The sequence below is a fragment of the Mus pahari genome, chromosome 14 (genome assembly GCF_900095145.1).
Source record: "Mus pahari chromosome 14, PAHARI_EIJ_v1.1, whole genome shotgun sequence".
NCBI lineage: Eukaryota > Metazoa > Chordata > Mammalia > Rodentia > Muridae > Mus > Mus pahari.
In genome coordinates, this window is record NC_034603.1 from 67,062,762 (window position 1) to 67,086,295 (window position 23,534).

The 23,534-nt window shown below is 41.6% G+C and overlaps 3 protein-coding genes across 3 annotated transcripts in view; all 3 read right to left on the reverse strand.

Moving 5' to 3' along the window:
* Nucleotides 1–13,077: 13,077 nt before the first annotated feature.
* Nucleotides 13,078–14,098, reverse strand: LOC110331753 (keratin-associated protein 9-3-like). Its single transcript, XM_021212604.1, has one exon. The coding sequence runs from the start codon at nucleotides 14,051–14,053 to the stop codon at nucleotides 13,685–13,687; it is 369 nt and encodes a 122-aa protein (XP_021068263.1). The 5' UTR covers nucleotides 14,054–14,098; the 3' UTR covers nucleotides 13,078–13,684.
* Nucleotides 14,099–16,146: 2,048 nt separating this feature from the next.
* Nucleotides 16,147–16,803, reverse strand: LOC110331749 (keratin-associated protein 1-3-like). The gene is made up of 2 exons (XM_021212601.1): nucleotides 16,560–16,803; nucleotides 16,147–16,424 (listed from the first exon to the last, which is right to left on the reverse strand). The coding sequence occupies exons 1-2, from the start codon at nucleotides 16,801–16,803 to the stop codon at nucleotides 16,147–16,149; spliced, it is 522 nt and encodes a 173-aa protein (XP_021068260.1).
* A 6,320-nt stretch (nucleotides 16,804–23,123) lies between these two features.
* LOC110331748 (keratin-associated protein 1-3-like) overlaps nucleotides 23,124–23,534 on the reverse strand; it is a 578-nt gene continuing 167 nt past the window's right edge. Inside the window, exon 2 of the mRNA XM_021212600.1 lies at nucleotides 23,124–23,534. This exon is cut by the window's right edge and continues 3 nt beyond it. Coding sequence (XP_021068259.1) covers nucleotides 23,124–23,534 — 411 coding nt within the window.

Genomic DNA, 23,534 nt, shown 5'->3' on the forward strand with positions numbered 1-23,534 from the left:
TAGGTATTAATCCTACTGGGCCATACAAGTTTAGAAGATATTTATTCTACTCGGTTGATTTAGAGCAGAGAGTGATAGGTTTCATGTTTAAAGGAGAATGATCTGCCTAGGGCAGGCAGGGAAGTAGGCTGAATTATAGAGGCTAGGCAAGAGGGTAGACACTGAGCAACTGATACGAGAAGGTAGAGTTTGGGTGACATTAGAAAGGAAGGGTGACATGTTTTGTTGACTGAGGGGCTGAGTACAGAGAGAGAGGTCAGCGATCCTATCCAGCCAGGTCTCAGATCTACTCTTGGGAAGGAGCCCTGAGCAAAAGCTGCCTGGGTGATAGGAAGGGGATCAACGTTGCCTTCAGTTTGGGGCGGACAGAGCCAAGCCCACGTGACCAAGTAGGGCTGGAGTGAAGGGCTGGAGGCTCCACCACGCAGATGGAAACTCTGCTTATTACTTTCCAAACGGAGGCTCGCGATGCTTTTTATTTGTGTTAGTCACACTTTGTTGTGAGCCTCCCGGTGGATTTCCGGGTTGATCTCGGGTGAACCCTCCCAGTCCGGCATCTCCTGATTCAGCTGCTGTGTTAAGCAGCTTCCCACTCGTGGGTCACTCAGTACTTCCGAAACTGTTTGGAGGAGGAGTTTATCTCTTCATCGTAGTAGAAATCTTTGAGGTTTCTCATTCTAATAAAAGTGGCTGTGAGCAAGAACATTTAGGTGGGTCTGTCTTACCTGAATTACACCGTCTTCCTGGCTTCTGATATTTTACTTTATAAAGAAGATGGAAGGGAAACGTGGTCGTCATCAGGGCTGCTGGGAATATTGATCCTCGCACTGCAGAATGCCCATTTTGTGGAGCATACATGCAAAGAGTTTTGAGCCTGGGTTAAGGGGTGCCCATCCCAGACATCCTATAAAATGGTATTTTTCTCTAGTTTGTAGTGAGTCAAGTCTGACATAACCTTCTCTGTATATATTTTTAGATTTATTTTATGTGTCTGGCTGTTCTGCCTACACGTATGTATGTGTAACATGTGCATGCCTGGTGCCTGAGGAGAATGGAAGAGGGCATTAGATCTGGAAACTGGAGTTATAGACAGTTGTGAGGCAGCATGTGGGTGCTGGGAATTGAACCCAGGTCTTTACAAGAGAGACAAGTGCTCTTAACCTCTGAGTCATCTCTCCAGTCTGGAAATTGACATAGCCCTTGCTACTATATTATCTTGCACTGAAAATGGTCTTCAAGTTGTAACATTGTTTTTAGATGGCTTTAGTGATATTTTCTGAGCTCAGCTGTTATCCATGGCGGTTGTATAGGTGTACAAAAGAAGTAACTCTCTCACTGTTTCCTGTGGACTTATCTGATTTTATTGAATATGACTAGAGATCTCATGGTGTTTGGTCACATGGTGCATGCAATATTCTTTCAAGTTCTTGCTTAACCAGCTTCCTCTGGCTGGAATTCTGAACAATTTTTTGGGGGGGGGTCTGTAGGTCCGCTTTAGTCTCACGTATTATTGTAAGTTACAGAGGATGCGGAGAGAAAGAGACTAACATGCAGAAGTAAATACTTTACCCGAGTTAATGTGGCTAGGAAAAGGGACACTGAGTAACATTAATTTTTAAAAGTATTTTATTTTATGTATGAGACACTCTGCATCGATGTATATCTATCTATATCTGTGTACCAGGTCATGACTGGTGCCCGCAGAAGCCAAAAGGCAGCATCAGATCCTCTGGAAAGGAAATTACAGATGGCTGTGAGCCACCATGTGCATGCCTGGAATTTAACCCAGGTCCTCTGGAAGAACATCCGGGGCTCTTGGGTTGTTGTTATTTGTTTGTTTGCTTGTTTGCTTTGAGACAAGTCTCTCTGTGTAGTGCTGAATGTCCTGGAACTTGAGATGGAGACCAGGCTGGACTCACAGAGATTCTCCTGCCTCTACATTTCAATGGATGGGATGAAAGGTGTGGCACATTATGCCTGGCCAGCTACCGAGACGACAATTTAAAAATATAACGTTTAAGGTGCTGGAGAGATAGTTTAGCAGTTAAGAGCATGTACTGTTCTTGCAGAGGACCTGAGTTCAGGTCTCAACACCCAACTCCAACACCAGAGACTCTGTCACCCTCTTCTGAGCACCAGAGACTCTGTCACCCTGTTCTGACATCCACAGGCATCCACAGTCACAGGTACACACACATATATACACATACAAATAATATGTGTGAGTGTGTATGTGTGTGTGCATGCACATGTAGTTTTTAAGGCTACTATAGACAAATTATAAATTTAAATATCTCAATAATAGATTTCAAGTTAGTAACAGGATAACAATTTTCCTCACTGTCAGGTCTATATTAAGAATGTTGTTGAACAAGAGTGTGGGAACTGGGGCTCTTTTATTACTCTTTCTGTCCCCTATGGGTAGCCTGAGGTAAAGTTAAGGTTTTAGCTCCGTGGTGTCTCATTTCTGGAAGGTCTTTACCAGTCTTCATCCAAGCCTTCCAAGTCAGTGGAGGCCCTGCCTTCTCCAGAAGGGCTGATGTCTCTTTGCCTCGCCCTGCTGGAGTCCTGTGATGTTCGCTATGTGTGGACAGAAAGGAGCAGCTGGCTCGCACATTCTCTGTGAGCTTGACTTCTCTGTGCCTCGGATGTCATTAACCCTTATCATATATAGTGAAAGGATGTCATTTCAATACACTTAGACAATGTAGGTGGGGTATGAGAAAGAAGGACACTTCATATTCTAGTTGGTCAGTGAGAGGGAACTTGGCTTCTTGGTCGGGTGTGAAGGAAGAAGAGAGAGGGAAGGAAAGAAGGAACACTGTGTGAGGAGAACATTCCAGAGAACATTCCCACGAGTACTAGGAGTGCTGTGATATTTTTTTCTCTTTGGAGATAAGGATTCACTCTGGATCCCAGGCTTGCCTTGGGCTGACAGTGCCCATTCTTCAGCCTCGTGAGTATTGAGTGTTGGATTATAGGCTTGTGCCATCGTGCCTGGGTACGCGCTTGGTTTTTAGTAGATTAATTAGATAAAGGGCCAATCACTCAGTGAGAAATTACTTGGGTTAATCTCCTTTCTTGTTGGCACAGCTATTTCTCACCCACACCCGAGTGCCTGGTATCTTCTGTCCTCACAATACTCTAAAGAGTTGTGTGTTGGTTTTTTTTTTTTTCTCCTCCAAAAGACATAGATTTGAACGAAGGAAGCAGAAAAAATAATCTATTGAGTACTTTAGAGGTGCTCACAGTAGTTCTTGAGATATTGAACTCTCCCTAAACAGTGGTTTAAAAAATGGCTTCAGAGAATCTCTGAGACCCATCTACAGTCAGCCAGAGAGTAGATTTGAGGTGTGAAATTGGGATTTCTGATTCCTTTCATCATCTCCTTCTGTGTCCTGCCTACAGGGGAAACACCACTCAAGTTCTTTGTTTCGCTTAGCGCCTGCTAACACATCAAATGAGACACCTGCATTCTCCCAAGCCCAGCTTTACTCTCTTCCTGGCTTTTCTTTCCTTTTATCCAGGTCCTCTCTGCTCACTAACCAGTGAGTGTTAGAATAAGGTTTAAAAACACGAAGCTTGTACTTTCTGAGTGCTAGGTCAAACGTCTATCATTTAGTCTTCCTTGTCACCTCCGCAGTGAAGGACCTCGGACCCCGTCTGTCTGCTTTGAGTTCTTCTCAGCTATCACTCCCACACGCTGTCACTTCTAGCTCTCCTCAAACTCCCTCATCGTTCCCGATGCCAGTTTCGCTGGAGATCCCCTGTTACTTCTTCATCCCACAGTATTGTTAGCACACAATAGAGATTGCACTTAGAAATGAACAGGCCCTATGTGAAGTCACACTTATTGCTGTGGATTAGCATTTGTTACGCTTACATAAACGACTCTGCTTAACTTTCAAATCCTTAGCTTCACCCAAAGCTTCCATGCTTCAGTGGATGTGATGATTCACGGTCTCTGCCTTCAGAATTTCCCCAAATTGCTCTCTGTCCTTTGACTTCTAAAAATGATTTTTTTGCCTATTGGCATTTCAAGGGCAGAGTGGGTTCAGGCTTCTTCTATTAGAGTTGTGGTTTGGGCATCTCAGGAGTCAACAGAGGGTCTTCCTGGACATTATTCTCTTTGTATAAGAAAATTTCTATAGAAATGGGGAGGTTTCTGAGCTACCAAGTTCAGTGGGGCTGGCCATCTTTCTAGTGTCTAAACTGGATCCAATATTGCCTGAATATGATTCCCTAGGTGTTTTCTCCAATGTAGAGGCTAATATGCTCCATGTTCCCCACAATCAGCTCTGACCAGCAACCAAAAGGAGTGAGTGAAAGTCTGAGCGAATAGTTCACTGAATAATTTTAAATTTTTAAAGGAGGCACATGTAAGAGGGCTTAGTCAGGAGACATGAACTACACACACTATTTGCATTGAATTAATTTAAAACAATTTTTAACTAAGTTGTTGGTTAGGTGATTCAAAAGGTTTAAAGAAACCCCTACGACATCATAAGTTTAGTAAATGCAGAACATGTGCATTTAAAGAGAAAAAGAAAGAAAGAAAGAAAGAAAGAAAGAAAGAAAGAAAGAAAGAAAGAAAGAAAGAAAGAAAGAAAGAAAGAAAGAAAGAAAAAGCATACAGAGTTAGAGAAGGTATTACCTTGAAGAGTGAAAAGCATTTTGGGAAAGGTGTGGCTGGCTTGCTCGTGCGATGGGCCGAGAAGAGCAGTGGAGCTCGTTCTGTGAGAGTGGAGAGAACTACAAACGGAGCCCAGGTCCTGCCAGGGCAAGGATGTGTGCCTGCTGGAGCAGGGCAGCGAACCTGAGGTGATAACGCTGGCACCCGGTGGCAAAGGAGTCAGCAGAAAACAGTAAAGAGGAAGGGACAGGACCCTACTCTGCAGACGGCGCGGTTTTCCTCTCTTGCCCCCTAGTGGTCAAAGCTAGCACAGCCACTGGTAGAACAACAAAGGTTTACTGGGCACCATCACAGGAATCTCAGAGATTGCCACAGAGGTCAGACAGAGGATGGAGGAGCTGAGAAATGTAATTTAACAATAGGCACATCTACACATTTCAAGAGAGTCGTCCTTAGGTATCCTGAATCTCCACACATCACTGACTTCTAGTTTCTCCCCCCCTTAATTACATTTATACATCTATTTTCTACCTACCTGTCTGTCTCTGTCTGTCTGTCTGTCTGTCTGTCTGTCTATCTATCTATCTATCTATCATCTATCCTGTTTATGTGTGTGTATGCACTTGTGGAGGTCAGAAGACACCTTCAGGAGTCCATTCTCTCCTATTATGTGGCTTCTGGAGATCAAACACAAGTTGTCAAACCTGGATGTCAAGCATCTTTGCCTGCTGAGCTATCTCACTGGCCCTCTGGCTTTCTTTTTTGAGACAGGGTTTCTCACTGTAGATCAGGCTGGCCTGAAACTCAATGCAGTTTTTCTGATTGAGCTTTTGGAAAGCTGAGATGACGGGCCTGACTCTGTTCCTTATGTCATTGCTTCTTCCTGAAGTGGTACTCATGATTGTATTGTATTGAATTATATTATATTGTATTGTATTGTTTTGGTTTTTTTTTTTACATATTCCTGTCTTGTGCATTTGTACCTATGTGTGGGTGTATGTGGAGACCAGAGCTCAATGTGGAGTGTCTGCCTTAACCACACTTCAGCTTATTTTTTGAGAAAAAGGTCTCTTACTGAAAGTGAAACTCAAACAGACTGGCTGGCCAGTAAGCCTGAGGGATAACTCCTATGTCAGCCATATATATATAAAAAAATTATGCAAAATTATAAACAAAAAATATAGACCCACTGTGGATCTATATTCAAGAATGAAGGTTGAAATCACCACCCAGGTTAAGAAACCCAACAAGCTGAGAGCCAGATAAAGAAATAAAGTGAGTATTGGAACCAACACCATATATATATATATATATATATATATATATATATATATATATAAATGTATTTTATATAAATATAAAATTTATATAAATATAAACTTGTATGTATATATATACACACACGTGTGTGTGTATATATAATATATAAATGTATTTTATATAAATATAAAATTTTAAAATATATAACATATTACATAATATATATTATATAATATGTAATAATATAGTTGTATAATCATATATTATAGACACATATATTAGAACTGAGGGTTCCAGAAACTGTGGCTTTTTGAAGATTGATATGCTCAGCTTTTTATGCTGATGTTGAGAACCAGGCTCAGGGCCTTGTGCTGCAAGGATTTTACCAGGGGAATCGTACTTAAGCCTGTTCTTAAGCATTAGGGTTGGACTTAGGTATTTATAAACATGTGAGGGAAAGCAAAATATTTACTCATCTGCAAAACCGTGATAGCAATATTTCCTAAGATTGGTCAATTAGGTAATGTTACCCCCATGTGAAGTTAGTACCACAAAGGGAGGGGCAGAGGAGAACATACAAAGTGGGCAATATCCCACGCAGATCCCAGACTTTCTAAACAGTGATGCCTTCAGTGTAGCACATCTCAAATGGTGCCATAGCAATCCCCAGCAAGCCATAGTTTCTGGAACCGTCGGTTCTAGCTAGTGATGGGTGGTGAGGATACAAGTGGTGTTTGTAATTCTTTTCTTCCAACACTCACTTTATTTCTTTATCTGGCTCTCAGCTGGTTGGGCTTCTTAACCTGGGGGGTGATTTCAACCTTCATTCTTGAAGAGTCTGGATCCACAGTGGGTTTATATTTTTTGTTTTTAATTTTTAATTTTTTTTTTTTTTTTGGTTTTACCAAGTTTCAGTTTAGTAACCTGGCTTCCCCTTGAGTCCTTTGTCACTGCAGTTGAGTGGCAGTAACCCAAAGTTCATTTTGAGATTCAGGGCCAAGGATAAAAGCCAGCAGAGTGACCCTTTCCTGTCCTTATGAGTTCAGTGGCAGGAAGAGACCAAAATATCGAGATGGCAGTATCAGTTCCTAAATCAATGTTCTGCCTCCTGGAGCAGGTAGTTTGTTTGTTTGTTTGTTTCCCTTAAGAACCAAGACTTGTCAAGCGTCAGAGCTCACAGCTGTGGGACAGGAAACAAGGAAGCGTCTGCATTTAAAAGCTCTAGAGTCACTCTTGCTCCTCTTGTTTCAGAAGAACTAGTTAGTTCCACAGGCATGGACTTATTCAAAACTGTATTTGCTTTGCTTTGAGATGAATTATATGATCAGAGTCAAGGTTGTGTGGGATAACACCACAGAAGAGAAAACCTTCTTTAAGCGTAGATGTGGTGGGGTAGGCTATACATGTTGAGATTACAATTCCTCTTCCACGTAAGTCGTAGTTCTGAATATAATGGAAGGGATTGGATGCAGTAACTTTGTTCTGAGTTGTGTAGTTGGTCACAACTATTTGCCTAGTCGATGGTAATTAGATAAGGAGCTCATTGCTAAAGGTGTTTTTGACAGGTCAGGTATTCACTAGTAGAAAGATCTAGTTTGATATTGGAGTGGGGGAAACCAGTGTTGCCAAGTCCAGTATTCCAGCACTTTCAACCATAGGCTCCATTGTACATGGTGCGTCAAGCAAACACTGATACAGCCGAGGGAAAGAGCAGAACGGTTCACTGAGAACACCCCATCATGTCCACTTGATATTTGAGAGACGTCCCTGTTACGGTCGTAAACACTTATGTTGGAGTTGGGCCTGGTGGTGCAGATTTATAAGCCCAGAGGGCAGTGAATGAAGGGATCTTAGTCTTTAGCTGGAACACGGTGGTCTCCTCAGACCACTCCTGTCTCCTCAGTCTGTGGATGTTTAATTGAAATAACCACGTTTGACAACTGTGACAATTCCCACGTTTGTGCACAGACCCGAAGAATAAATTTCAGCCAAATGACAAGAAGTAGAAGGGCCTCAGTAGGCGCTGTGGTGTTCCCTCAGGTATTAGGATAATCAATCCAGAATTTTGATAGTTCAGAGGGCAATTCTTGAAGATGGATACCATTACCAAGGACATGAATCTAGCCAGGATGCTGGTACATTACCCATTTAGCTCACATATTTTCCTTCCGAGATAGCAGACCAATTTGGGAGAGTAATAAAATAATTGTATACTATTATCTTAAAGTCATTCAGCTAGTGACCCCAATTGGCTCTGATATCCAAGATGAGTATTTCTAATCGGGTGAATTAACCCAGAGTGCAGCTGAACATCCATCCTCACATCGGGGTATAGCTTGTTTTGACCTAATGCGATTAATAGTAGCCTTCCTTTTATTGCCTCAGGACTGTACCAGCCCTCCTGCTCTGTCACAATGTACACTGCAGAGAACTTAGCCACTGCGACCTTCCACTCACTCCATCAGTCTGTTAGCTGAATGGCATCCTGCTGACTATTTCTGATAAGCAGGAAGTAGAAAGCAGTAGATGTCTTAGCAAAGAGGCAAATCCTCAAAAAAAAATACCCAAGACAAAAACAAACAAACAAAAAACAAAAACAAAAAAATCAAAAGGAAGAAAGAAAGAAAGAAAGAAAGAAAGAAAGAAAGAAAGAAAGAAAGAAAGAAAGAAAGAACCATTACTTCAGTGGAGTTTCTTAGAGTCCAGTTGTACAGAACATGCTGAGATCTCTAACACTGGAGACAAATTGCTGTACTTGGAACTAACTTTAACTGGAAAAATGCCTAACTCTTTATGGGATTTGAGATATTATGAAGTCAATGTCTACTATATTTGAGTGTGATAGTCCTACCTGTTTAATGAAAACTCCAAATGCTACTGGAGCCTAGGAGATCAAGAGCAGTGGGAGGTATTATAGTAAACTTCTATTTATAATACAGGTTGTTATTTTATTTAAACTTTACAAAGCAGTAGATCCAGTGGTGTGTGTGTGTGGGGGGGGTGCACTGAGCAACACGACCACTGGGTGGGGCCTCTGGTACAGCAGTAGGAGCGTTGAGAGTGGGTCTGTGGGATTTGTTTGAAAATGCACATCTTCCTCAGAAACAACCTAACTGCTGATAAACTTTTGGAATGTTTGTGAGCAAAACCTATTTGAAGGCAACAAGCAGCAGCACTTGTAATGAAATCAGTGATATCTGGTCACTAAGCTGCAAGGTCGGGTACACACAAGAGTGATGCACTGAAATGGAAAGTCGACGTGAGACTGCCCAAATGGTACAAGTTAAGTGAGCAATGGCCTGGACTTTTGATACTTCATTGTCTCCTCTCCTTCAGTCCATGTTCAGCCACATGGATAATTCTTCATAAGCAATCTGTTTAGAAGGGATCATGGCTACAGGTATTCCCAGATAACATAGGGGTGCAGATGAGCATAGATACCGCCAACATTCCTAAAAGGACAAGCTATCCTTTTTACGAAGAACAGCTCATCAGATGAACCCTTCAGAAATAGAGCATCTTCTCCAGCTGAGAGCAGAGGGCAAGTTAGAGAGATGCCGCCAACCTGCTAGAGAGGTTCAGTGTGTAAAGAGGGACTTGCTGCCTATTTTAGGTTTGGCAGTGGGGGAGCTTTGAGAAAACGTGAAGAGGAAATGAATCCAAACAACCGTGAGCTATGGAAGAAGACCCAGGCTCTAGATGAGACTCATTTGACTAACTTCAGTTAGGCAACCCAATAAACTTTACTCTTCACCTTTGGACAGTGTCAGCTCTGTGGCTACAGGGAAGGAAAGGCATTTTAGACATCTTTTTATTTTATTTTTTTTAAATGGAACTCTGATAATGGCTTGGCTTGGGTGTTGTGATCTCAAATTAGTTACTTTTCCTTCTGCGAGCACCTCAGAATAGTGCCAGAAGACACTCTCCTCCTAGTGATCACTGTTGTCATCACCATTTTCAAAGAGTCAAGAACAGCAGCCATCTGGACCCCCCCCCCCAAACCAATAGATTGCAGTAAAAATTGTGCTATGATTCTATTTCATTTCCTATTGACAAGAAATTTAACACCAGTTCAAGTTTAGGGATTCTATTAAAGTAGCCACAAAATATGATTGTTGCTTTTTTTTTCTGCAATCACTCTTGATACCAACTTTTGTGTTAGAAAATACCTAATAATGAGGGGGGAAGAAATTCCAGTTTACCCTTGACCTTGATAATTTAATATAAGCCATTATTAGCTAGCTATAGGAGGTATTAGCTTAGTAGTTAAAAAAGGAAGACAGAAGAATAGTTTATTATAGAAGAAGCAGCTATAGGAAGGGAAGAGTCGGAGAGTAATAAAATATACAAATCAAGGGGAAGTGTCCTGAAGGGATGCACTCATTGTTCATCTTCTTGATGTTTTCTAATGTCCTGAACTTGAAGGATGGCTCCAGTCGACTGGGAACTCCAGGATGGGTGCTGGATGGCTTGAACTAAGTCTGTCATGGAAGCAGTGATGTGGTTTGCATAGTATCACCACCCAGCCTCCCCAAACAGAGCGTGGAAGGGGAGTGGCCAAGCTATAAGATGAGAGCCTATGTAACAGCATCTAGGAACTTCTACCAAAGCTCGTGATTCCTAAAGTAGCATTTTTTCAATCTTAGGAATTTTATTCCATTTACTATTTGCACTGGTGTGTGTGTGTGTGTGTGTGTGTGTGTGTGTGTGTGTGTGTGTGTGTGTGTGGTTTGGGGGGTACACATGCTATGGCACACATGTGTAAGTCAGAGTGTGTGGAGTAGCTGCTCTACTTTTACCTTTTTATTGCTTCCAGAGATTACGCTCAGGTTGGTGGGCAGCAAGCTCCGTCACCAGCTGAGCCATCTTGCTGGCCCAGGCTTATAAACCTTGACACACTTTCCATCCAATTCTTTAGTTTCCTTTTAATGGAGTTTGGAGTTAGATAGAGGTGGATTCAGAAAGCCAGACATTTTACCTTTTTTAGACCCAATTATTCACGTGTGAGCCAGGACACACATATTTCGTCGGATGATACAAGGGTTACACAAAATAAGCCTAGCATGAAGTATCAATGCTAAGTAGAAGGGTGGGTTATTTCCGTTGTTTCCTTTCCTGTGTATCTTTCTCAGGACTCTTTATTAACTCTGCCTCATATCCCCTTTTCCTTCTTACTCAGACAAACTATTTTGTTCTTTATTTCATCTTGTGATTCTCTCCCCATCCTTTAATACCTTGTTTCCCATCCCTTGGTTGGGATGAGAAACATCAACCTTCCCATGGCAAGATTCCTCCTTTGAAGGAACATTCCCACTTCTGCTTTGGGATTTTAAACTTGTGTTCTTTTGCCATCACTTGACTGTTTATGATCAGTAGATACTGTATGTAGGAAACTGCCACTCATGAGAGTTCATTACAGCCACTTACTTGCACCATATAACAGAAATTTTCTAGACTTTCAGGTTTGGAAATCCAAGAAGCATTGACTGGATGGAGACATACTCATTCTCCTTGTGAGAAGGTAGCTGCTGGCATTTGTACAGACTTATCTACATAAGGACCAGGGCTCTGACATTTCATGAAACTTTGTTCAAAGTATTAGGAACATGTTTCAAATAAGAAGAGTTGGCCGAGGTGGTGAGGAACACCTCAGGGACAAAACCATGCATGTCCATGTATCTGAAAAAACAAACAAAAACAAACAAACAAACAAAAACACTGTCACAGAAACTTGACCTGCCACTTTGTAGGTTTCATTAGACAGCCCCCTGATCCTCTGTTTCTTTAACTTATTTTCTTTAGTCTTCCAGTGTTGGACCACAGATGACTCCGCGGTACAGTATGCAGAACATTTAACTATTAATTGCTTCCATGTCTTTGGAAGAATGATGTATAGTTGAATTATTTAGCATGTAACCTTTCCGGATTGGCTTATTCCATTTATTTTATTATAAGCCAGATAGCATTTCATTGCGTGGATGTCCCAGAGTTTGTCTATCCCATTCACCCACAGAATCAACATCAGTGCAGACATTCAGAGTAGATATAAGGTTTTGTCTCATTTTGGGTATATATACAGGAGCACGATTTATGGATCCATTGGTAACAATATGTTAAGTTTTGTAATAAGGTACCAGACTTCCAAGGGCTTATGGCATCCTGCATCCCCATCAGCAATGGTGAGCTTTTCTCTTACTTTACATCCTCATCAGCATTAGTTGCATTGTTGTTTTGGATTTAGATATTCTAAAAGGTGTGTGGGTTCTTTGTCATCTTTTGTCCACTGGGAAGGGATTTCAAAGCTCTCTGTTAGGACTTTCGTCTTTGTGAAGCCTCTCTTGCTGATGCCACCCCACCCCAACTGTTTTAGTCCTGTGGTGAAGCAATTTCTTATATTTTCATGTCGTGTTGTTCACTCCCTGTCTTCTCTTTGGTCAACAAACCCAATATGTTATTTCCAATGTGGAGACGGTCTAGATCATTTCCAAGAGCTCTTGAGGCTTTATTTTCTTGTGGTCCCTTTGTTCAGTCAGCTCCTGAGTGACTTTTGTCTTCCTCCAAATTTACACGCAGAGGAAACCCAGCCACTTTAATGCTTTTCACGGAAAGCCTCAAAGATTATCTGAATGTGTTGACTAAATGAGGAAGTGATCAGATAGTAGGATCCATGAGCTCCCGATGACATAATACTGTCTCTTTTTTTTCTCTACTCTATTTCTAGATAAAAATTTTCTTCCAGTCTCAGTTATTATTATTTCACATCATTCTGGTATGATTCTGGTGCTTCATGGCCTATAGGGAAATTATTGTTAATTCCTGTTGTAAACAGGCATGCCTAGACATATTGGCCACAAACATGTCTGGCCACTAAGCTTACTTTTGTGAGCTGGGAAGAGATTACAATTTATCGCATTCCATAGTAGCTATTTGAGCATATGATTTTTTCTTTCTGTATAGCCATGTTGTCACAGGTAAGAACTGACTCTTCATCATCTGTCAAGTCTCTATCATCTCTTCCAACTTCCTGCCTTAAATGGTACTTAATACATTTTAATGGAATGAGTGATACATGAAGCACGAATGACTTCAGTCTCTCAGAAGGAACAAATGGATTAACTTAAGTACATTTTCTAATATCATAAGCAGATGAAACACAAGTAGAAATAAACCATAGTTTCTTTGCCCAGCATATAAGCTTTATTAAGAAATATCATAGGACACAATGCTACAGAGAGTGGAATGGCCAGCAGGCAAGCTGATTATGATCCCCCCCAAATAAGGAAAGGATCCAATGGAAAAGTGTAGAATGGTCTGGCCTATTTCTTAGAAGCTGGAAGTTGGTTAAGGAACTTTCATTTTCTCTGATGTCATCTGAAGAATGTCTCTCAGCTGTAGTCTGGTGTCTTTGATGTTAGAAAAGCTTGAAGTAAACAGAAGCTAAAAGTTGGTCACCAAGCAGGAAGAATAGGGTTACAGACTGTTCTTAAGAAAGTATTTTCCAAGATTTTGACAATTCTCAATTCTGCAAGAGTTTCAGATGCAGTGCATCCAGAACAATTTGGTGGTCAGCCTGTGGATTCTCGGCATTTCTGGATCCACTGTAGGTGATCGAGGTATTGATTATAGAACAGACTCGGACAGCGCTGTGATGCGCCTGTACTCTTAGACCTCACAAAAGGCAACGAAGTAAAGGTTGGAGAACTTGTTACTAGTCCAGGGTTGGTTAAGGAGATGCACAATTGAAGAATACCATGATCTGGGCAATTGAAACATTAGCTCTTAATGGGTGGATTAGCAGCAGTAGCAGCAGCAGGCTGGGCGGCAGCAGGACTGTCCACAGTAGGATGGACGGCAGCAGGAGGCCTGGGCGTGGTGCAGCTGGCAGCAGGTTGGGGGTATACAGCTCACCACACAGCAGGGGGGCAGGCATGTGCCCTCCACGCGGCAGTCAGGGCGGCACCATCTAACACGGCAGCTCAGGGCTCCACTTCCGCCCTCCTGGCCACAGCCAAAGCCACCCCCAATGCCATAGCCTGTCCCACAGCAGCTTGGCTGGCAGCAGCTGGTCTCACAGCAGCTGGGCTGGCAGCAGTTGGAGCCACAGATGCCACCAGTGGAGCAAGTGGGAAAGCCACAGAAGCTAGTAGCACAGCAGGCCATGGTGTCAGGAGTTGGTTGGATGTTGAGTAGGTTGGATGAGTTTCTGAGTTTGGGAGCAAACCTGAGCATGGGGCCCTTTATATAGTCAAGTGAGTTGCTGTTTATAAAATTCTTAACATATTTTTCTTGTTTTGGTTTAAATTTGTTCCTCAGTGGTCCTCTGATTGGCTTCCATTGAAATACTTGTGACATATTATGGGAATGGTTTTGTTTTATAAGGTCGCTGTGACTCGTTCTATTGGCCACATACTCTTTGGAGTAGTGTTTGTGGTTTCCATGTTCAAAGAGTCTTCTCACTGTAGGTTAAGACAACACCCTTATTCTGCATTGTTGTCATTCCACTTGGCCGTCTACCCAAACCTCTAAAGCAGAAGGCCATATGATTGCTTTTCGAGCATTATTTTTCTCTCTTGCATAGATAGACTAAATTCTATCGAATTTAAAGCATTGGTGTATTTGTCAAATTGAGCACACCTTTGGTCATGTGTAGCATCTACCTCATCGACCCTGTCACCATAATCAGATGGTCTTTATAGCTCTTTTCATTTCAATAGATTGGAAATGTGTAAGTGTTATTTGTATTTCAGGCCAGAGAGTTCTTTCACTGTGAACTAAATAACTTATTTTTTTCTTTCTTTCAGATAGTATCCAGACTGATTTTTGTATATTCTTAATAAATGTTTATTGAATCTGATTCAGTGGTGATTAACTGAGGGGGTGGAGTATAAGGTATGATTCATGAACGCCTGAACCACTCAAGAATGAGTAAGAGCACTTTCGAGTTGGAGCGCCGCCCACGAAGACTTATTTGCCGTGAAGACAGTAGGGAATGATGAGCTATTTTTGTCTGAATTTAGTGGTTGGAAAAAACTTGAGAAAAATATCTAGGAGTTATGACACCTCAAACAAATGTACAGTCATCCAATTCTCTTTTTTCTGGAATGTACCATTCTATTTGTAATCCATCGTTGCTGCCAATTGAATGAGAGAGGTAAGTGGTGGGGCCGTGTAAAGAACCTGAGAGAAATGTCTTAGGTCTTTATGTATTTTGTGTATTGTAGTCAACTGCTTATATGAGAACTAAAATTACATGATCGACTCTACCTCCTTTTGTTCTAGGTTTGCGTTAACTTCTTAAGAAAGGCTTTTTTCAATTGGCTTGCAAATTATAAATTGTGATGTTGCTGTTTGAGATTTCTAAGGCATCTGTATGATGTGATGGTGGAATTCAGAAGTTACACCTCAAAGCTGCTTGCTCTACTCTTGTCTAGTACAGATGTGTCCCTCATACACCCAGTAAGTACAGGTGAATACTGGGAGTTGAAGTTTACATAGCTGGAGATCAGCGGAATGGAGTTAGGCCAAGTTGAAGCAAATGAACCCAAGTTCTATTGGAAATGGTAATGGAAGATATTTTCCAAAAGAGTTAGTAGCTAATAATCCAGTTTCTTTATGTTGTGCATGGATAGAGAAAAATCATCTACTGTACTAAATGGGACAAGGTTTGAGTTGGTATAAAAAGTCCATGCAGGGTAACTCTATTGGTCTGGGTCCATTTTAATAAAACATTCACACATTTCAATAGCCATGAAGATTATTTAATGCACAGAACATTTTTATTAGTAGACGATCAGACATAAGTTAATTTTCGTACAACCATTTTGCTTTAGACTATGTGCCTATGCCTGAAGATTACTATCATCTATAGATGGGCAGCTTAAAATTAGAAGATGGACAGAAATCTATTCCCTTGTGCATAAAACACTTTATTTGAGAGCATCGGAGTCTCTTCAAGTGGAAAGCATGGCAGAAGATGTGTGGGGACCGAGAACTAGGGAATAAAGTCCACGTGACACTGGAATGATGTACTGCTGCATCCTGGTACATCACCTAAGCAAAGAAGGGTCCCTGGAACATGCTGATTGAGATGCGTGTTCAGTGCACCAATTCCAGCATGTCTGTGGGGATCCTGATGAAGAGTTCCACCTCCATGAACAGGTTAACAACATGAAGATACTTAGCATCCACCACAGCAGCCCACACAATTCTTCAGTGCTTTCTGTTGCATTTTTAACTACTCAGGAACCTGGTTCTTAACAGCTGGGCTCAGAGCAGCTGGGCTTAGAGCAGCTGGGCTCGCAACAGTGGCAGCAGCAGGCTGGACGGCAGCAGGACTGTCCACAGTAGGACGGGCGGCAGCAGGAGGCCTGGGCATGGTGCAGCTGGCAGCACGTTGGGGGTGTGCAGCTCACCACACAGCAGGGAGGCAGGCAGGTGCCCTCCACGCGGCAGTCAGGGCGGCACCATCTAACACGGCAGCTCAGGGCTCCACTGCCACTCTCCTGGCCACTGCCAGTACCACAGCAGCTGGTCTGACAGCTGCTGGCCTGACAGCAGCTGGGCTGGCAGCAGCTGGTCTGACAACAGCTGGACTGGGTGCAGGTGGGCTGGCAGCAGCTGGTCTGGGTGCAGGTGGGCTGGCAGCAGCTGGTCTGGGTGCAGGTGGGCTGGCAGCAGCTGGTCTGACAACAGCTGGACTGGGTGCAGGTGGGCTGACAGCAGCTGGACTGGGTGCAGGTGGGCTGGCAGCAGCTGGACTGGGTGCAGGTGGGCTGGCAGCAGCTGGATTGGGAGCAGCTGGGCTGGCAGCAGCTGGATTGGGAGCAGCTGGGCTGACAGGAGTTAGAACCACAGGTGCCGCCAGTGGAACAAGTGGGAAAGCCACAGAAACTAGTAGCGCAGCAGGCCATGGTGTCAGGAGTCAAGTTGGTTGTTCTGTGAGGAGAAGTTTCTGAGTCTGGTTTGTGTCTTCCTCACCCGGTCTTTTATATATTCCCTATAGCTGCGTATTCATCTAATATTAAGCATCTTCCCTTGACGCAAGTTGCAAAGTCAGTCTTTGATTGGTCAGTATCTGAGTAATTAGAAACTTATAAACAGTGCTTCCATCATCTACTATAGTCAGTGATCAATTAAGTGGCACTGTGCTTCCTCTTTCCGCTCTGGTCTAAGAGAAGGTGTATCGCCTAACACAGCAGCCCTCTATAAAGTCACATGACAAACACGACCCTGGCTTGCTTTGCCTCAGCTGACCTCTGATAACCTTAGGCACAAGTTTATCCAAACTGAAAATTTATTTCCTAAGCAGCCACTCAGCAACAATCATGATTTCATGATTGTTTACTCAGACTCGGTAAGACTAATATTGGTGTCATCAAAACATGAGCTATTAACTGATCAGCATCCAAACAAAGTCTGCCTGCCTAGGATCAGTTTGCGCAGGTTAGAAGATCCTTAAATCTCAATGCTATTTCCTTTTGGTCATCAATGCACACCTTACACACACACACACACACACACATACACACACACACACACACACACGTAAAATATCAATGACTATGCTTTCAGAAGGCAAAGAGTAATGGAGTCATATAAGGAAAACTGATACCTCCATTCTCTAGTGTGCACAGACAGGCACATGCACATATGCAAATATCTTTTTCAAAACTAGTGTAACAGAGATAACCAATATTGGCAGTTGGTGTTTATTCTTTATTCATTCCTACTTCTTGAAGTAATAACGTGTGTGTGTGTGTGTGTGTGTGTGTGTGTGTTTGTATGTGTGCGTGCACATGTGTGTGTCTTCAATTTCAATAAAGTTTGGATTTATGCATGTGTAAATTAAAATCTTAATTGTGGCAAAGACTCACTGCATGAAATTCATGTCAATATTTTCAACATTATGTCAATCATTTTAACTAATTTTATTCTTTAAAAAAAGATTGATTCTATTTTTAATTGTGTGTCTGTGTGTGGGAATGTACATGGAGTACAAGCACCTGCGGAGGCCACCAGAGATGGATTCCTCAGAGCTGGGGTACAGGCAGCTGTGAGCCGCTCAGTGTGGATGCTGGGGAACACTACACAAACACCATGGAGATTTCAATAGGATTGTCTACATCTATGGATCTATCAGTAGTATTGTTATTCTAACAGTGCAAGTTTTGTAATTTGTGGACATTGGATATCGTTCCACTTATTTGTATCTTTTAAAATTTGTCTCAGTAATCTTTTGTTATTTCTAGTGTCTAAATGTTTTCCTCAGTCAAGTTGATCCCTTCACAGTTGATTCTTTCTGAGGCCATTGTAAATTTAATTGTTCATGTAGCCTTCCTTTTTGTATTGCTTACTGTTAGTGTATAGAAATTCAACTGTGTGTGTGTGTGTGTGTGTGTGTGTGTGTGTGTGAGAGAGAGAGAGAGAGAGAGAGAGAGAGAGAGAGAGAGAGAGAGTGCATGTGTGTATGTGTGTGTGTGAAGATTGTATTGGTAACTTTGCTTAGTTTATTGATTACTTTTAATACTTCTTTTGTGTGTGAATCTTTAGGTGTGTGTGTTTGTGTGTGTGTATGTGTGTGTGTGTGTGTGTGTGTGTGTGTGTGTGTGTACGTGCGCACATGAGTGCAATATCCTGCTATCTTTAACTGGAGATAGTTCTATTTTATTTTATTTTTGAAATTTGGTGACATTTGTTTCTTTACTTTGCTGGATTTCTCTAGCTAGCACTTCTGGTGGTGTGATAAACAGCATAGCAGAGTTGGCATTCTTGTCTCACTCCCAAGCCAACGGGAAACGCTATCTGAATGTAAATAATTGTCTTTTTAATTGAGGGTTTTTATTATACCAAGGTAGTTTTGATTTTTGAGTGTTTTTAAAAGTAAAAATCTCATCTATCTATCTATCTATCTATCTATCTATCTATCTATCTATCTATCTATCTATCTATCTATCCATCCATCCATCTATCTATCTACTTACTTATTTGTGTGTGCCCTAGTGCATGTATAGAAGTTCAAGAAAGACTTACAGGAGTCTGTCCTAGTCTTCTATCATGTGAGTCCAGGAAATGAACTCAGGTTGTCTGGGTTGAAAGCAGGATCTTTTGCCTACCATGTCCTTGGTCCTACTGAGTATTTTCAAAATGATGAAAGAGTTTTGGAATTTATAAAAAAAATTTTTTTGCAACAGTTGAGATAACCATGTGTTTCCCCTCTATTTGTTAAAGATTACAGTGATATATATATATATATATATGACAACTCCTGCATTGTAAAGTAAATTATCTGTTAGTAATGCTCTTTAATCTTTTTATTGTTCAGTTGAACTCTGTTGGATAATTGTTGATGGATGATTATTATACTGTTGTATGAATATTAGTCGGGAATATTATTCTGTGATTTTCCTGTCTTTGCTATCAGACTGATGATGGTTTTATAGGCCCAGCTTGGAATTATTTCTTTTCCTATTTACCCCCATATTTACTAAAACAATGAACGTGTTTTGAGATATTTCTTGAGAATTGTTAATTTTTTAATATATATTTGATAGAATTTACCTGTGGACATGTCTGGTCTCTGAACTTTCCTCGATGAGGACTTTCTGATTTCCGATTCAGTGTCCTCTGTAGTTAGAACCATCCTCAGATTTTCAGATTTTTTTTTTTTATTGCTGAGTATGGAGAGGTTGTATGCTTGTAGGAATTTCTCCACTGATATGTTTATATCTGCATAGTATATATCTACATTATTCAATTTATTTGCATGTGTGGAGGTCAGAGGTCGACACTAGTGTCTTCCTCAACTGTTCTCCATTTCATCCTTTAGAGACAGGGTGACTAACCCTGGAGCTTGCTGCTGTATGTGACCACACTCACCTTTCTTCCTTAGGTGGGTGGCGCGGATCAAAGTTAGGTTCTTGTGCTTGAGTGTAAGCATTTACCAACTGATCCCAGTTTCTTGTAGATCTCATATGTAAAACTCATTTTGAAGGCTGTATAATATCTTAGAGTCTGGCCATAGCAGGGTTTATTTACTTATTTTATGAATTTTTCTTTAATTTTCATTTTTAAAACTTAAACGAAATTGCACAATTCCCCTTTCTACTCCCTAGCTCTTCCTTGATCACGTCATGCCTCCTTCTCTCTCAGATTAGTGTCTTCTTTTTCTTTAATTACTATTGTTATGCACATATATACATATATATACATATACATATATGTATATATGGACATAAATTGATAGATACAATCTGCAAAGTTTGTTTAGAGTTGCTTGTATATATATGATTTCAGAGCTGACCACTTGGTATTGGATAATGAATTAAGAGGCTCATCCTTGAGGAAGACTAAATCTTCTCTTAGCATTCTCTAGTTGCCTGTAGTTCTTCATCTAGTGTGGGGCCTATGAGAGGTCCCCTTCTATGTCAGCTTGTCTATTCGTCTTGTCCTTGTTCAGGTCTTATTTAAACAGCCATATCATGGTTTATATTCCCTGTTATTTCTAGGAGCACAGTCTCAACAGATTTCCTGGTCCTCTGGCTCTTACTGTCTTTCCGCCCACACCTTCTTCCACAATGTTCCTGAGACTTAGGTGCAGGAGTTGTATTGTAGACATATCTCTTGGAACTGTGCATATGATCGCTTGTTCTCTGCATTTTGACTATAGTTTTCTGTAATGATCTTCATCTGTTGCAGAGGGAAGCCTCTTTGGCGAGGGATGACAGGTATACTTATCGGTAGGTATAAGGATAAATATTTGGAATGCAATTAGGAATTATTCTTGTTTAGTAAAGTGTCAGTAGTTGGTTCTCCCCTAAGATTCATAACCCCAGTAGGGATAAAAAACAAAACAAAATAATTGAAGAATGACTAATAGTCTATGTATGGATGTGGCTGGAGTTCATTTGAGAGAGGGCTTGCCTAGCATAGATGAAGTACTGGGTCCAATTTCCAGGGCTCTAATAAACCACTTGTAGTGGCATATACCTTTAATAGCACTCGGGAGTGGAGATAGGAAAAACAGAATTTCAAGGTTACATATTCATCTTGGCTACATAGTAAATTTGAGGCTATCCAGGGATAAGTGAGGACCTGTTTTTAAACAAACAAAACCTTAAGCATGAAACAGTGTGTGGTAATCATGAAAGGCTGAATTTACATTGTACCTTATGTGTGTGATTGTATTTCGTTTTCTTTTATAAGCATGGGCTGTTTAAGTGCTGAACATGGTTTTGCTTAGGTTTAAGCAGGCAGACGGACAGAATGTGCCTTCATTTCTGTCCTTTCCTTATAAGGTATCTCTGGATTGGAGCATGTGTCTAGACAGTCCATCAGGAAGTGAGCTGTTTGCTTTTTTTTTTCCCTTTATTTATACCTTCGAATTTTCTGATCTTTGTTAGTCTTTGAATGTACAAATTATAATCTAACCTGAAACAACCCTCATTAGTTCTTCACACTAACTTCTTCTGTGTGTATGGGTATGTCCATTGGCCTGGGTCCTGCAGGGCTCACGTGGATACCTTGAGGGAAGACGTTCTTCTCCTTTCACTAATATAAGTCTCAAGAGCAGAACTCCGTGTGTCAGTCTTCGTCAAAAGCACCTTCAACCACTGAACATATGGCCTAGCAATATTATATCTGTCTGTCTATCAGTCCATCTATCTATGTATGCATCTGTTTATCTGTCTGTCTATCATCTTCTATACCCTCCAGTTCCAAGTCCAAGTTCATATTAGTTTGAAAAGCTACCCAGATTTATGAAGCAGTTCCTGATACTTATGCTTAACTATATAAAAATATATTTATATGAATATTACACAAAACACACTTGTGCATAACAAATATGTATTTTTCGATTAAGGTAACATCTCTGAAACCCAAGAGTTTATCTTGATTTTAAATATTGAGCGAAAACTTGGTAATTCTTCCTTTGCGTTTAGCAACTGGAAAAAAATAGTTTAAAAATCTCCACCTGCTTGTGAGTTTGCTCTTGGGAGAGGCTGGTCATCCCGATGCCCATCTTGTTCTGTCCTTCAAGACTCTAAGTGAATGAAAATGAGTGACTTATTAGCGTGGGCTACCACTGTTTTAGATCACTTGAAATAGCATCTTTATCCAGTGGATGGAAAAGGAAGCTGCATTTATGTTTTTTTACTCGTGATTCTGGCTTCTATGCATCTAGTTATAAAAGCATTGGGCGAGATGAAACACTTCTGGATGATCTAGTTGGTGATAGCTGTCAACAGGACACAGCCTATGATAGCCTGAAAGGGACTCTCACCCAAGTGATTATCTCTATCAGTTTAGCCTACAAGAGACTGTGCTGATTATTAATTGTTTGAGGGGGGGCCTGGCCTTATGAGAGAGCTAGCTAAAAATGATCCTGCAAGTGAGATAGAAAACAAACCATTAAGTTCCTGACTCTGAGTTCCTGCCTTGACTTTCCTTAGTGATGAACTGTGACCTGGAAGTACAAGCCAGACAACCTCTTTGCTCCCCATGTTTTTGGACACAATGTTTATTGACAGCAGGAAAATAAAACAAGACCAGGGCAATGCTGCAGCTTTTTATGGGGTCGAACCACTGTTGGAACTCATCCCAATTCCTAACAGGTATAATAATAAGAAGAAGATAGAAAACAGGGCTGATGAGGTAGCTCAGTGGGTAAAGGTACTTGCCTCTAAGCCTGATGACCAGAGTTCAGTGCTCAGAACCATAAGGTGGAAGAGGAGACTGCGTCTGAACTCTACTTACGTGCCCCACTCGCCACACAAAATAGGAAAATATACAGAATCAAACTCAGAAATCTTTTAGATAGATCTCCATGAAGTATCTATTATTTGCACACTAAATAAAAAGAAGCAAGTTTTAATATGCCAACAGATATAATTTATTGTTTTGGATACATTCGCCTTCTTTTATCAGAGTAATTTACAGAACAATGGAAGAAGAATGAAAAACATCTTAGAGTAGAAGAATCTTTCATGGCCTTGACAGCACCAAGCCTTGGAAAACAAGGGACAATCCCAAGGTAAATTGATTTTCTCATTTGGGGATCAAGTTTGTATTTTATTATTTTCATAGAGGATATCAAAGCCTTTCCAGTATTAGATAAAAAAGAAATGTTTAGTGAGGCCAAGTGTTCGTGCCCCAAACAAAAGCCATATCAAAGTTCAAGAACGTGTGGCCCAGGAGTTGAAAGCTGATCCGTTGGAAATCAGAAACCTGGGTCTTAACAGGTAGGTTCACAGCAGTTAGACTCAGAGCAGCTGGGTGGGCAGCAGTAGCAGCAGCAGGCTGGGCGGCAGCAGGACTGTCCACAATAGGATGGGCGGCAGCAGGAGGCCTGGGCATGGTGCAGCTGGCAGCAGGTTGGGGGTGTGCAGCTCGCCACACAGCAGGGGGGCAGGCAGGTACCCTCCACGCGGCAGTCAGGGCGGCACCATCTAACACGGCAGCTCACGGCTCCACTGCCACCCTCCTGGCCACTGCCAGTGCCACAGCAGCTGGACTGGCAACAGCTGGGCTGGCAGCAGCTGGGCTGGCAACAGCTGGTCTGGGAGCAGCAAGGTTGGCAGCAGCTGGGCTGGCAGCAGCTGGGCTGGCAGCAGCTGGGCTGGCAGCAGCTGGGCTGGCAGCAGCT

Bases quoted from the DNA above. Each gene is read 5' to 3' on its own strand.
- LOC110331753 (XM_021212604.1), bottom strand. From the start codon at position 14,053: ATGGCCTGCTGTGCTACTAGCTTCTGTGGCTTTCCCACTTGCTCCACT.
- LOC110331749 (XM_021212601.1), bottom strand. From the start codon at position 16,803: ATGGCCTGCTGCGCTACTAGTTTCTGTGGCTTTCCCACTTGTTCCACT. The intron at 16,425-16,559 runs CCACCTGCACCC...GCAGCTGTCAGA, and splicing joins TCAGACCAGCTGCTGCCAGC to CCAGCTGCTGTGGTACTGGC.